This window comes from Falco biarmicus, chromosome 1, assembly GCF_023638135.1.
Source record: "Falco biarmicus isolate bFalBia1 chromosome 1, bFalBia1.pri, whole genome shotgun sequence".
NCBI lineage: Eukaryota > Metazoa > Chordata > Aves > Falconiformes > Falconidae > Falco > Falco biarmicus.
The window spans coordinates 16,073,206-16,086,396 of NC_079288.1; the positions used below are offsets into that span (position 1 = coordinate 16,073,206).

A 13,191-nucleotide genomic window follows, 5' to 3' on the forward strand; every position below is an offset into this window, starting at 1 on the left:
GATACTTCCCTAGGCCTACTAGAGCGTTTGGACATGTCAGCTCTCTGAAATCATGGCAGTGCTCTGCCCAGCTCTCCTGAAAGTCAGTTGTGATCATTGCACAACCAGCTAGAGGAAGGGGATGCTGTGCTGCAGTAGCTGTGGTGGCAAAGAGGAATGACTCTGCTCCCCTTGTGTGTCTTGTCTTTAACAGGCACATTGCAGGAATAACACAGAATATGCAAGTTGCAAATTTGATACCATTCTTTTCCAAATATGCAATGCAACTGTATTTTTGTATGTACCTCGCATACAGTTAGAGGAACTGGCCAGATTGTAGATTCATGGAATCATAGAACTGTTTAGGTTGGAAAAGACCTTGAAGATCACCAAGTCCAACCAATTCTGATCTGCATTGAGAACAGGTAATTGGATGTTAACAGTGGTCTAGTTGCTAACAAAATTTGCAGCTGCCTGCCTGGGCTAGTTAAGCAGTAATCTCAGGAAACCCCTTCAGCTCAGGAAGGTTTTATATCCTGTGTCCCAGCTTAAAAGTGGGGCTGGACAAGCCAACAATATTACCTATCAAAAATGTATAGGCATATTCTGTCAACATTGTCTCATCAATGATTTTTCCTACTGTAACATTGTCCTGTCAAGGACTGTCTCCCAGTTGGCTCTTTTGGTGGTAGTGATGTTCAGAGGGAGTGAACAGTTAGAAAACTGCTCAGTTAATGTACCAGCAGTTACGTTTTTGCACCACATATTGCTGTTTTAAATTTTGTGAAGTGCCAAGAATGTGAGATTGGTACTATAAAATTTAAATAAGTAAAAGATTATGGCCTCTTACCTGCATGTGGCAGTTAATGAGCAAAGAAGAAAAGTTAGATGCACTAACATGGTCCAAGGTCCTGCTCTGGAAAGACTCGCAGGGTGACACCAGCTGTCTTGCTCTGCTGTCTTGTTAGGGCAGAAAGCAATGACATTGAGTTTGCAGATGCAAAGACGGAAGGTCTTTTTGCAAAAGATGGCAAAATTCATTCCTCTGCAGAATAGCTGTTACCTTTCAGGATGGCTTCTGTTCCGTGTGCCGCTACTGCACTGCCTTCGTGACTTGCTTTCCCTACCGCACAACTTACGGGGAAGTTGTTGATGTAACTTTACTGAGCATTCATTAAATATTACTTTGTCTTATGTTGTGAGATCCGACAGCTTTGCCAGTGTCCTTTGCTGGGTGCTTCAGAAACTGAGTTTAGCTTTGAAGTTGCAGCCAGAAGCCCGAGAAAGGCACTACAACGATACTAATATTTGTGTTGTGTATCCCCACTTTGCCCTACTGGCCGCTGGAGGAGGAGAGAGCTGCCGCAGCGGAGGGAAGCACAGAGCCAGTTTGCACCTTGGTCCATGCGTTTTCCTGCATGTTGTTTGCTGTTGGGGGCTGCTTAGCAAGTGTTGGTCTCTCCTGACACACTCTGCCTTCCTTGGGGAGTTGTTTGCAGTTTTGGTTTCAGTGCTGGCTGGGGATTATGCAGGGAGGGAAAATAAACAATTATGCCACCCCTCAGTGCACACAAACATACTGCCAGGAGCCGACTGCACTGTGGGTAAAATGACTCCAAAATTGTGTGTAATGAGTAGGAAAAGATTAGAGACAGCTCTTGCTATGCTGAAAATTGACATTAGTTGGGGGGGGGGGGGGGGCACAGGGAAGAGAGACAGAGGCACCCCCCCCAGTCCCCCCTGCCTCTTTCCTAGTCGGCCTAGGAGGTGTAATTCAAGCCATAAAATAAATAAATAAATAACATAAATAAAGGCGTATCACAACGGTATTGGTGGTTTCCCCAATGAGCTCTATCTGGCCAGAAGGCTATTCAGCATAATGCAAAATTAAATTATAAAAACTGGCTTGAATATTTAGATGGAGGAGCCATTTGGAAGTGGTTTATTTAGGCGAACCGGCAGTGACCCACAACGGGGAGACATCAAGCGTGAAATTTACTGGAAATTAGCACCAGGGTCTTGGACTCGGCATGAATAGTTTGATAGCATGCAAATCCCCGCGACATTAAACTGCAGCGCTGCTTGTGCTACAGGGTCACTCGCAGTTGGTTTTTCATGTTTTACTTATTATTTTTTCCTGGGACAGGTTATAAATAACAATAAAAAAATTTCAGTAGAATGAAAAGGCTGTTTTAAATCTCTGATTACCTGGATGTTGAATGACAGTATTGCTTGTATGTAATGGGTTTATGAGGGACATTATGTGTCTGCAGCCAATCTATGCCTGGTGTTTACCTTCAGGTCCTATCTGATAATCCAGCCAAGCTGATGAGATCCGTTCCAGTTTTGGAGGTTCAGGGCACACGGCCCAACACTATGGAAATGCAAAAAGCTGTCTGCAGCCTTTCTAGCATGCTTGATGCATCTGACTGCCAATATTTACACGTACAGTGTAATGATAACAGCTTCCAGCAGATTTCATGTCTGCGTGTAGTAGATGCTGATGCACACTGCAACTGAGCAGGCAGGCAGAGAATGGGAAAGTGCGCTGCGAACGCTGTCTGCCCTACTGAATAACGAGCAACGCTGCTGCTTTTAAGAGGACTTCTGTGGCATTTCTGTCTTGCAAGTGGCTTATTATGCTGTTTAAATTAATACAGGAATTAAATTTGGCCCAAAAAGACAATATTTAGTTTTTCCGGTCTCAACATAAGCAACTTCTTTGCAAGAACAGTCGTGCAAACAGCCCGCTCTTAAAACGTGTGTGGGGTTCTTTGCAGCACGGATGATGATGGAACAGTTGGATGTTGTTTTAAACATAGGAAGTATGTTAGTTACACTATTAACAGTTTATGAAGTGTGTATCCTACCAAGGCACTAGGGCTGCATGGGCAGCTCAGGCACAGAGCAGTGATCACCGTTGAGATCTGGCATCATTTACCCCCTGCAGCAGCTAAATTTGGTGCAGTATTTTCCATTGTAAAAGCAGAGAATGCAGCAAAACTGCAAATAAGAGGCGTTTGTCACAGTATGGCAAATGTTTCATAGTTCACTCAAATACTGTATTAATGTAAATCAGGAGGGTTGTGTGTTCTGGTGATGGCGACACAGGCAGGTGTCTTGGGTTGTCTTTGCAGTATTTTTATGATCTTCAGCTCTTCTTATATTTTACCTCTTAAAAATATCCATTCTCTAAGAGTCCCCACTTTGCTGACATGTGTAAACGCAGGCAAATTGAAGAGTTGAGATAGTGCGAGGAAAAAAACATGCAAAAGCACAGGGACCCTTCTGTAGCCTGTGGGTGCTGTGGTCCCATTTTGCTGTCCCCTTTTGCTTGCCTCTGGAGCTCAGCAGCTCCGTGGCCATGATGGCACCACAGGGACCCTGCGATGGCAGCACTCAGGCTGATTGCCTCTTTTTTATTTGAGCAAAGCTTGGTCTCCGTTACTGGAAGCTGTTACCCTAAGAAAAGGGGAAATACTCTACCGCAGAGGAGTTTACAGCCAGATCGGACCATGGTAAGGTGCATCTGTAGCCCACGAGCGCAGCAGCAGGTCCACTGACCTCAGTGGAAGTTTCGAGCACGCGAGAGAAGCCAGCAGTTGGTGTAAATCCATACATAAAATATTAAACTGAGGCCGCTGGGATGCTCCAGGAAAACAAAGTGCTGTATTGCAGGATCCCAAAAGGAGTAAGTGTATACAGAACCGCATAGCAGTAAAGCTCATGCTGTTGCCTAGCTTTGCAAGTCTGATCCTGGAAGTATTGTAGGTACAAAAATACTTCCCTGACCATGCCCATGCCACCTTGGTAAACCTGGAAGAGATTTGGAGTGATGCACAGAAAGCATCAACTTTCAGTTTCTCTGCTTCTCCTCCCTCTGCCTTGTTCAAACAAGTAGCACTTCTTTTTTTCTACACTTAACCTGAGTAAAATATATACCCTTGGCAGGAGTGAAAAATGTATTGCTAATTACGCAATTATTTTATTATGTAGCACTAGTAAAAAATGTCTAGTAAAGAATTAATTCAGTTAAAATAATTTGAATCAAGCAATTATTTTCTTAACACTAGAATTAGCTGAAAGTACTTCAAGTGGTTTATTACTAGCACTACATAATAAAATAATTGTATAATTAGTAATAAATTTGTCACCCCTTTTGAGGTCTTTTTCTTTGCTCAGGACAAAGGGAAAGGTTGGAGTTTTGTTTGGTTCTCAGTTCCCACTGTCTCTGCTGTAATTTATGTTTATTCACAATTAGAGGAAATAAATTGTTCTTCTCTTCATCAGCATTTGACGTTTCTTAAATAACATGAAGCTCCTTTTCTTGGGTACTTGGACATTGACCTTGCAAGTGAACTGGAGAGATCACATCAGTGCCTATGGTACTAGCGTGCGTGTGTGTGTGTGTGTGTGTATATATACACACACATGTGCATGTATCTTACATACACCTCTCTTCCTTGCTTTATATATGTTAGTCTGAGTATATATCTGTAAGAGTGTGTGTGTGTGTTTCCCAAAGAGTTAAGCACTTAATTATGTTCCTGTTAATGCTTAACATTAAAGTGAGGGTTAAATGCCAAGGGGACCTTGGCTGGAGCCTCTTTCTTCCCTGGAAGTGATGGCTTTCTCAAGTGATACAGGGATTTTAGATGAATAAAAATGTGTCAGCCTTTCAAGACTATTACTGAAGGGCAGCATGTGTGCATGGTACATGTAGGCAACCCACTTCATTTTTTCTGCTCTGTGCACTGGTGTTTTAATGGGCAGAAAAAACCAGGCAAACTAAGCAAAGAACAAAAATGGTAAAGGGGATTGGATATACTGTCCTGGGAGACATGAGAAATGAATACCTACAGCGTGTCTAAGGGGAACAAAAGCCAAACCAAACACTGAAAAGCCTACTGCTATTTATAGCAAGCCTGAAGGAGTGGAGACATTATGTAGGGTGATGCAAGGAGTAGTAATATTAAATTAATGGGGCTGGGGGAGGAGAAGAAGTTTGGCTGAATACTGAGGAAAATTTTATCTGTTTGAACGTGGAAATGCCCCTAAAGAAGTAGCAGATTTATCATTTGGGATTTCTAAATGAAAGCTTTAAAAAGCACTGGGAAAGAAACGTAGGATACAGTCCTGTGTGAACAAAGAGAGGGACTAGATGATCCTAATAAGTATTTTTCATTTCTTGTATATTTGATTTGATACTTCTATATATTATTATATGTTACAAAAGATATACATATATTCAAGGGTGCCTGTTCCCATTACAAGCTACATCCATTATAACTACATTGTCTCATATACATTCTTTTGCCTTCCCTTTTTCTCTTTTATTTAAATCACCTTTGGGGCTGGTATTTTCAATGTACTGTCTTTACACAGTAGAGCTGTTCTTATTAATTTTGAGCAAAATGCCTTAAACAGATTTTAATGCAAGAAGAGAAGATTGCTGTTTCACATCCCTCCCCACACACTAATTTTTATAAAGATATGTAAAAGGTCTGCTGCCGTTAGGTGTGCCATGCACATTGCACAAATCGTGATACAGATCCATGGTACTAAATCTGAAATAGGGCAGCTGCATTTGTGTCGAGTACAGAAATACCTGGCCTGACGTCCCGAGCTGCTGTAGTATGGCTTGGCTGGGGGGTAAGGGATGGATTGTCTCTAGGGCAGGCGGTGCAGGGCTGGTTGGTGAACTGAGGACCCTGCTGTCCGTGGTGTGTGAACGGACATGGTTACAGGGGGAGTAACCAGACCATTTCCAGAGTGGAGGTCCAGTGTCGGCAAGCAGGGCTGACGTGGGAACACCTCCTTTCTGAGTCCATCTTGTCCAGGTCCAAGAACAACAGCAGGAGGTGGTTAGAAGTGCTGAATAATTGTAATTTTTCCCCAGTTTGACCGCGTGTGGCAGGGCTGAAGCACTGACATGCTGTGACTGCAGGCACTGTGTCCTTTTCTTGCAGATATGTATGACCAGGTGCTCAAGTTCGGTGCCTACATTGTGGATGGCCTGAGAGAGTATCGTCAGCCCGTGCTTATTTACATCCCACCACAAGCAGAGCTGAGAGGTGGATCCTGGGCTGTGATTGACCCTACCATTAATCCTCGTCATATGGAGATGTACGCAGACCGAGAAAGCAGGTATGGCAGCTTTCTCCTCCCTCCGTAACCACCTGCTTTGAGGCATAATTACCTGGCTGAGCGGGAAGCTCTCAGTTAAGAGTGTGACAGTGTTACTGAAAGGGGCTGACCACTTCCCAGTTGTAACCCATGTCTCGGAGGAGTTGCTGTGTAGTGATCACAGCGGGGACAGTTCGGATCGTCTCCTGACTCAGACTTAGATGGGGGTGAGCTCTGTAGCTGGTGTGAGCCAGCCTCTGTGAAGGTTCATTCACAAAGCACAGTGAGATGCTGGTGCTTAGGGTTGGTTGGTTTTTTTTACTGCTCTGATACTTCCACACATTGCTTTGCACTTTGAAGCAAGTGCCTCTGTATATGATTTTGCAAATTAATTAAGTGTAAATAAGTGTGTACTTTAAAATCCCTGAGTGTTTTACTATCTGTCCTGTGGGTGGTTGGGTTAGCTGCACACTTTTAATTAAATTCAACTTGCATAAGTAAAGTTCCAGTTACTTGTGGTTCAGGACGTAAAACTACAGGCAAACTCTTGGAAGCAGGTTTTTAAAAACATCTTAAAGAATCCCTAAAATACAGAGACACTGAATCATTTGGAGGAAAAAGCTAGCCCTGCCTGGGCTCTCTGTAGCAGATAGAAGGAAGGGGTGTAGGAAGACAGCATTAATATGGTGCTGTCAGGGTCCTCAACTCCTGCCATCTCAGCAGGGCAAAATTCCTGGGCAGCTGCTCCAGGGGGAGAAGAAAAAGTGTATGTGGGGAGGACTTGGGAAAAGATGCCCTTTCCACATGCCCTTTTCTCTGCCCTTCCCAGCTGAATTTTGCACCTGATGGGATGCTTACCCCTCTCTTTTCTAAAGAAGCAACAGAGAGACCTGTGGTCTGTTGGCCTTGAGATTTCTTGTGTCTCGAGCAAACATTGTCTAATCTCTGCCTCCTGGAAGTCAGAAGTTTTTGCTGTTCTTTTTCTACTTAGAAACGTGGAGCCTGTTTGCTTCACTGTCAGACACAGTGTGAGCAGGATTTCTACAAGCTGCTTCCCCCTGCCAGTGTTTTTGGGGTGTGTGCAGGAGCAGCTCCCTCCTGCTGCCACCCTGTTCTGCTCTGGGCTGTGGCAGTGTGAGCTTGCCGCTGGGGAATCTCAACCAGCTCCCCACCTTGCAAGAAATCAGGAAGGACCACGTGTGGTTGTAGAGCTGTGGTTGGACTCTAGAGGTCTTCAGCTCCAGCAGCCAAGAAGAAGATTATTTTGCAAAATGCGTCATCCTATCCCGAAATATTGTTACGCATTTGTAATAATTTACGTCGCTGTTGCTGTTCCATAACCCCTCAGCACTGACCTTCCTCCTTGTCATTACTCTAGCCCTCACAGTTAAAGAATGAAGTGATTTTATTTACCAAGCCCAAGTTTCAAATCACGTGCTCCTCCATCATTGACCTGGGAAGTGGGATCTCTAATGATAGTGGCTGGTTAATTGGGTTGTTTCCTAAAGCTTACCTACCTTCTGAAAGAACTTTCAGGTCACAGCTTAAAAGAGACTGCCAAAGAGCATTGCTTGTGCCAGGCTGTACTGTGTACTGTTGGATGTGTGTGTTTCTGTGAAGCCTGGTGTGTGTTTGTGGCATTGGATAAATAATAGCTAAGATTCTTTCTTTCTTGTTCTCTCTTTCTCTTTGTTTTGTCTCCCTCTCCCCCTTCTCTTCTCTTCTTTTTTTGCATACTTTCTAGATAACATTGAACCATTCCATTTTGTGTTTCCCCTTGTCTGATGACCTGAAAGTGCCTTTCTTTTCTCTTTTCCCATCACTGATCAGAGGAGGAATCCTGGAACCAGAGGGGACGGTAGAAATCAAATTCCGCAGGAAGGATTTGGTGAAGACGATGAGGCGAGTGGACCCCGTATACATCCGCCTGGCAGAGCGGCTCGGTACGTCTGCGCAGGGGCTGGCGGGGCAGTGATCCGTTCAGCTGGTGGCTAATGAATGTGTTTATAGACCTTAAAAAGGGGCACTGAGGCATTTTATCAAATTCATGATAATTTTTATTTACTGTCATCTAACTTGGGGAGAAAACCAGATGGGACAAGCTGCATGTTTGTACATGTGAGAGAGATGATACCCATGTGCATTTAGCATACCTAGCGTGTGTGTAATATAGTGTCTTTTTGAACTGAACTTTTTTTTTTTAATTGAATCGGTCTTACAACAGACACTTCTACAGATGCTTGAGTCTAGTTTCCATCTCAGCAATTGCTCAGAGCTCTAAAAGCTCACGGACCAAACCTTCAGCTGGTGTCATTTGGCGTAACTAAGAATTTGGCCAAAGACATTTTGGGGTGCTGGACTATCACTGTGTGTCTGAGGTAGTTTTGAGTAATGATAACTGTCTGCTCTTCTGTTTCAAGAAAATAAAAAGTATTCTTCACCTCCTCGGTAAAATACGGGGTGATCTGCAGTGTTCAGTGGCTAGCACGTCACTGCGTGTGTTGCATTATTACTGCGCCTTTTGCTCTAAATGATCCCAGTGCCTGGTATACACCCAACAACCCAAAATACAGAGTGTTCAGCAAAATGCACTTAATATCAGATATGTACTCTCTCAGGGGAATAGACTCTTTAAATAGTTCTTTACTAGCTCTTACTATAAGAGTATAATCTTACAGAACCTCTTTTTACCTCCAAAATTGACTACATTTCAGCAGTGGAAGAAGCATGCTATGTGGGTATGGTTTGAATTTATAAAGCCTTTTGGAATCCTTCAGGAGGAAAAGTGTTCTGCAAATGACTGATAAATCGTGGCTATTGCTGCAGTTACATTTTATTATTTGGCTTTTTTTAATTTATGGCAGTGCAACAATTTATATACAAAATAACCATTCTGATATGCCTTGGAAAGAGAATAATAATTGTGAAGTGTGTGGGGAGTGTTAAGAATCAGACTGTTTGCTGATTCTTAACCAGGTTTTTACTGATGTCTTTGACAGCATCAAAGACATTTTTCTTTTTTTTTTAATGATAGTATTTTGGCACTGTCTTTGTTTTCTCTTACTGTGCCAATTGCTTTCTGGGCGAGAAGCAGGTTAGCAGGTGTCTGAGTTTTGCAGGCCAGCACAAGGCATCCGTTTTATCGGAGCTCAGCTCTTGCCCATGGACCTGATACGTTACTGCGTGAGGGAGCGGATGCAGATACCCAGGTGGATGGATGTGTTTTTCTGTTTTGCCTGCGTCTGGTGGAATTAAAAAGCCGATTTTAATGTTTGTAGCTGCAGCAAGGAAATTCTTTTCACAAAACCTCACTTTTGACCTATGTTAGAGTTGACAGTGTCCCTTTAGGAGTAAACAGATAGCGTGACTACACCAAATCGTGGAGAACCCAGCACAGGATCCCAGCAGATGCTCTCCTAAGGTGTTCCACACTTCAGAGGTTGCAGTCGAGTTCCATACACAGTCAGGACTCACAGCTACACCTCGCGTGGGTGTTTGCACCTCCGTGTCCGACGCAGGAGAGCTGCCTCTCCGGTGCAGAGTCTCCAGGGGAAGGAGAAATCAGATGTGTGGTTAGAGAACAGTCAGCTCAGGTCCATGCAGATAAATAGCACTACAGCAGGAGTACTGTTTCTGAGAGTATTTACCTTCGCCCCACCATAAAAAGCACTGGCTCTGCCAGCAAACAAACCAACCTACTGCCTCTGCAAAGAGCTGGTGTCTTCTGCGCGGCGAGTGCCGGGTGAATCCTTTCCCAGGAGCAGAATCCGTGGCTGCGGACAAAGAGGGCTACTGGAGTGTTTAAATCCTGAAGCGATAGAGGAAGGGGGCGAGCAGAGCAGCATTGCTGTTGGTGGCCCCACCGGAGGGTCCCTCACACAGGGCGGATGCCGATGGCTGCAGAGCACCCCTGAATCACACCGGTGGGATCTGTGCCAGCATCACTGGAAAAAAATGCAGGGAGAAAGAGGGAATACGGTTTTCTGCCAACAGTATCAAAAATCCACCACCAGCTATGTGAGGAGCCTGTTCAGGGCTTTTTTTTCCCCTCTACAGGGTAATTACTCCCAGCAACTCCATACACTTTAATTAAAATGACTGCAACACAAGAGCAAGTCACTTACAACTGTACATACAGAGAGCTCTAAAAGCTTCAGTCACTGATAAGCATCTCACTTAGATGGCTCGTAATTGCTCCCAACATCGGGGCGATCATTGCTGTTGTTTTGCCACTAATTCTGTACCATAGCAGGAAAGGCAAGATTGCAGGACACAGTGAATTGCATAATTTTTTTTTTGCTGGTTTTCTTTCTGGCCAATTTAAAATTTGTCAAAGTCGGTCTTCTTCTGGATCACTGCCCTTTGATATTTCGCGCACTCCATTTGCCACAAACAAGCCGCAGGGCCGCAGTTCATGCTGACTCCAGCAGAAGCAGAGAAAGCTCCATTTATCTTACACTGCCTGCTGAATTCTTACTCATTAGCTGGGGGTTCACTGCCTCTCTTTAACCCCTGAATGGCTGTCATCCCTCCCTGGAGCTGCTGAATAGCGGGGGGGAAAGGGAGATGCTCTCCAACGTGTGCCTGTTGCAGAGGGGTGGGGAAACAGGGTGATGGTGGTCTCGTTCCAGGCGTCTGGAGGCACTGGGGTTGGACTTGCAACTGGGGTGTGTGAGAGCAGAGAAGGCTGGCAGATATTGAATAATTTGACATAAATCTGTTCATTATCAATTCTCCAGCACTATTGCTGAAATGTTTATTAGCCCCATGTTTTATTAAAATGTCACTCAGAGTTGTGCTATTACAAACCAGCAAACAGTGCGGAGCAAAGGGCAGGGAAGGAAGGGATAGCCCTTATCCTGCCCAGGAGCACGTTTCCACACTGAGTAGGTGTGCAAGGAGAACGGTGACTGCCTAGAAATGAAGGAATGATTCAGGCTGCAAGCCTCTGGCCGTAGTGAAAAATACAGTTTCAATTTTATTTATTTATTCCAATTAGAGTAAAATATGTAGGAGTAGAATAAAAATTAGCTTTGTCATGGAGATTCTGGGCAGGTAATGTGTCGGATGCACAGTGTAATCTGCGCAGAGATTTGGTGGAATATGAATGAAAGGAATGGCAAAATGGCTCCAGTTAGAGCAAGACTGGATATTACATTTTCACATTTCTCCTATCAGGTATTTATCTCATAGTAAAATGGAAGCATCTCTTTGTCACCTGATATATGTTCTAACAGGGTGACTATCCTCTTCAGCTGATCCTACGAAATAGTTGCCCGAGTGCTAGCATGCATCTTCAGTTTGGTTTGGAATGATATGCCCGTCTTGCCTTTGCCCGCGTGCACCGTACAAGGTGCCGGAGGGGGGAGCGTGCAGCGGCAGGTGTACAGCAGCACTCTGGGAGGTGGGAGTCGCGGTTGCTTTCTGCACAGGCTCAATGCTGCAAACGACCCTCCACTTCCCACAGGTAATATTACCAGTCTGTGCTGCTGGCTTCTGACTTGCTTTGTCCTTTATTTGGCTAAAGGGTGTGCAAAACTTCGCTTCTGTTTAGAGCAGTGAACACTCAAGCATTGGACCCGTAACTCCACTTTAGTTCCTCTCTGAAAATATACATGCCGAGGCATGGTGCCAGAACTGAACCCCAGGTCCCTCTCAGCCCCGACTGTGCCACCTGGTCAGGACTTTGCTGGTGACCTGGAGACAGCCCTGGCACAGCCTTGTTTCTTGGGTGGCTGAAAGCTTTCCATCCTGTGATTCATCTTGTTCCAAGCTTTAGCTCGAGAAGTTAGATTACAGCTCTAAAGTCTGGTAATTCTTCTCGAGGGGTGGTGGTGGTGGTGGTGTTTGCTCGGTGTTGTAATTAATCAAAATGCTGGCTGTTTTCTTGAGCAACAACTAAGAAAAATGCTGCTGTTGTGATTCCATCTCTCAGGAAGTCTTGGGCAAATGCAGTCACCGCAGTTGTAACTTTGTCTTTTTAGGCAATGCTGGTTTCCAGTAACTGCTTCTATACACAAGTGCTGCTGCATTTAAATTGTTGTTAATTCACAATCATGAGTCTCGAAGAGCAAGTACTGCTTTCTGTCAGCTCCTTCATGACAATTGGCATCTTGAATATCCTCCCAGGAGGGATGTTTCCCCCCAGATGGGAATTTTTTGGAATTGCATGCCTGCCACACTTTGCCTGTTTGCTCTGATGCCGATACGAGGCCTTAGGAGCAAAGAGTTGGCAAGGGCTGGGGTGAAACATCACACGGTGCGGTTGTACAAGGATATATTCAAGCCCATATCATGAGCATGTGTGACCTTCACTGCTATTTCATATTGCACCTTTATAACATAAATCCTGCTGAATATTTAGTGAAGCAATTACAAGCAGTCTCATTTAAAGAAACAAGCGACAATCCAAAAATGCCTGTCTCTCGAGGGACGTGAGTGGCTCTGAGTGACCTTCCTTCTCCCCTCTGAAGCGGCTCCCTCCAGCTGGGGTGGGAGATGTGCTGCCTGGGCAGCCTGGATGTGGTTGGCATTCTTGCTGTCTTTGCTGAATTTTTGTCTGGCAAGAGCTTTGTTAAAGGCAGAGGAAGAGATGAGATTCAGGTAGGAGGATTATTGTTGCAGGTGTGGAAGTTAGGTGGGACAGTCATAACCAGGGTTAAAATCGCCATTTAATTATGTCATTAGGTGCAGAGTGACTGGTGTGTTTCTCCAGAGTTCATTTCCCAAGGACCCTTCCAGCACATGCTGCAGTGGGGTTTATCTGCTTTGCTGGAAAGAATGGCCACGAGCAGATGACAAGATAAATAAATTTGCCTGTAGTAATTGTAACATTGAGATAATCAATTGTTATTAATGCTCCTCTGTAGTCTGGAGAGTTAGCTACTCTTCCTGTTCTAAAAGTCATCTTTGAAAACTGTAAGTGTGGGGTAATTTGCTGGAGTCAAACGTGTATGTGAGCAGCTGATGTCTGGGGGGCGACACCAGAGGAAGGGTCACATCTGGTCCCTGCAGTGGCGGGTCATGGGCACGTCCTTGGCTCGTGGCTCAGCAAAGGCGCCGCGCTGCTGCGGCCGCGGGGGACTC

General features: G+C 44.7%; 1 protein-coding gene across 9 annotated transcripts in view; it reads left to right on the top strand.

Moving 5' to 3' along the window:
- ACACA (acetyl-CoA carboxylase alpha) overlaps positions 1 to 13,191 on the top strand; it is a 148,072-nt gene that overhangs the window by 122,060 nt on the left and 12,821 nt on the right. For all 9 annotated transcript variants that reach the window (XM_056341575.1, XM_056341593.1, XM_056341568.1 and 6 more), the window contains 2 exons: positions 5,949 to 6,126; positions 7,936 to 8,048. In XM_056341575.1, the coding sequence (XP_056197550.1) occupies positions 5,949 to 6,126; positions 7,936 to 8,048 (291 nt within the window). The remainder of the gene's footprint in view (positions 1 to 5,948; positions 6,127 to 7,935; positions 8,049 to 13,191) is intronic.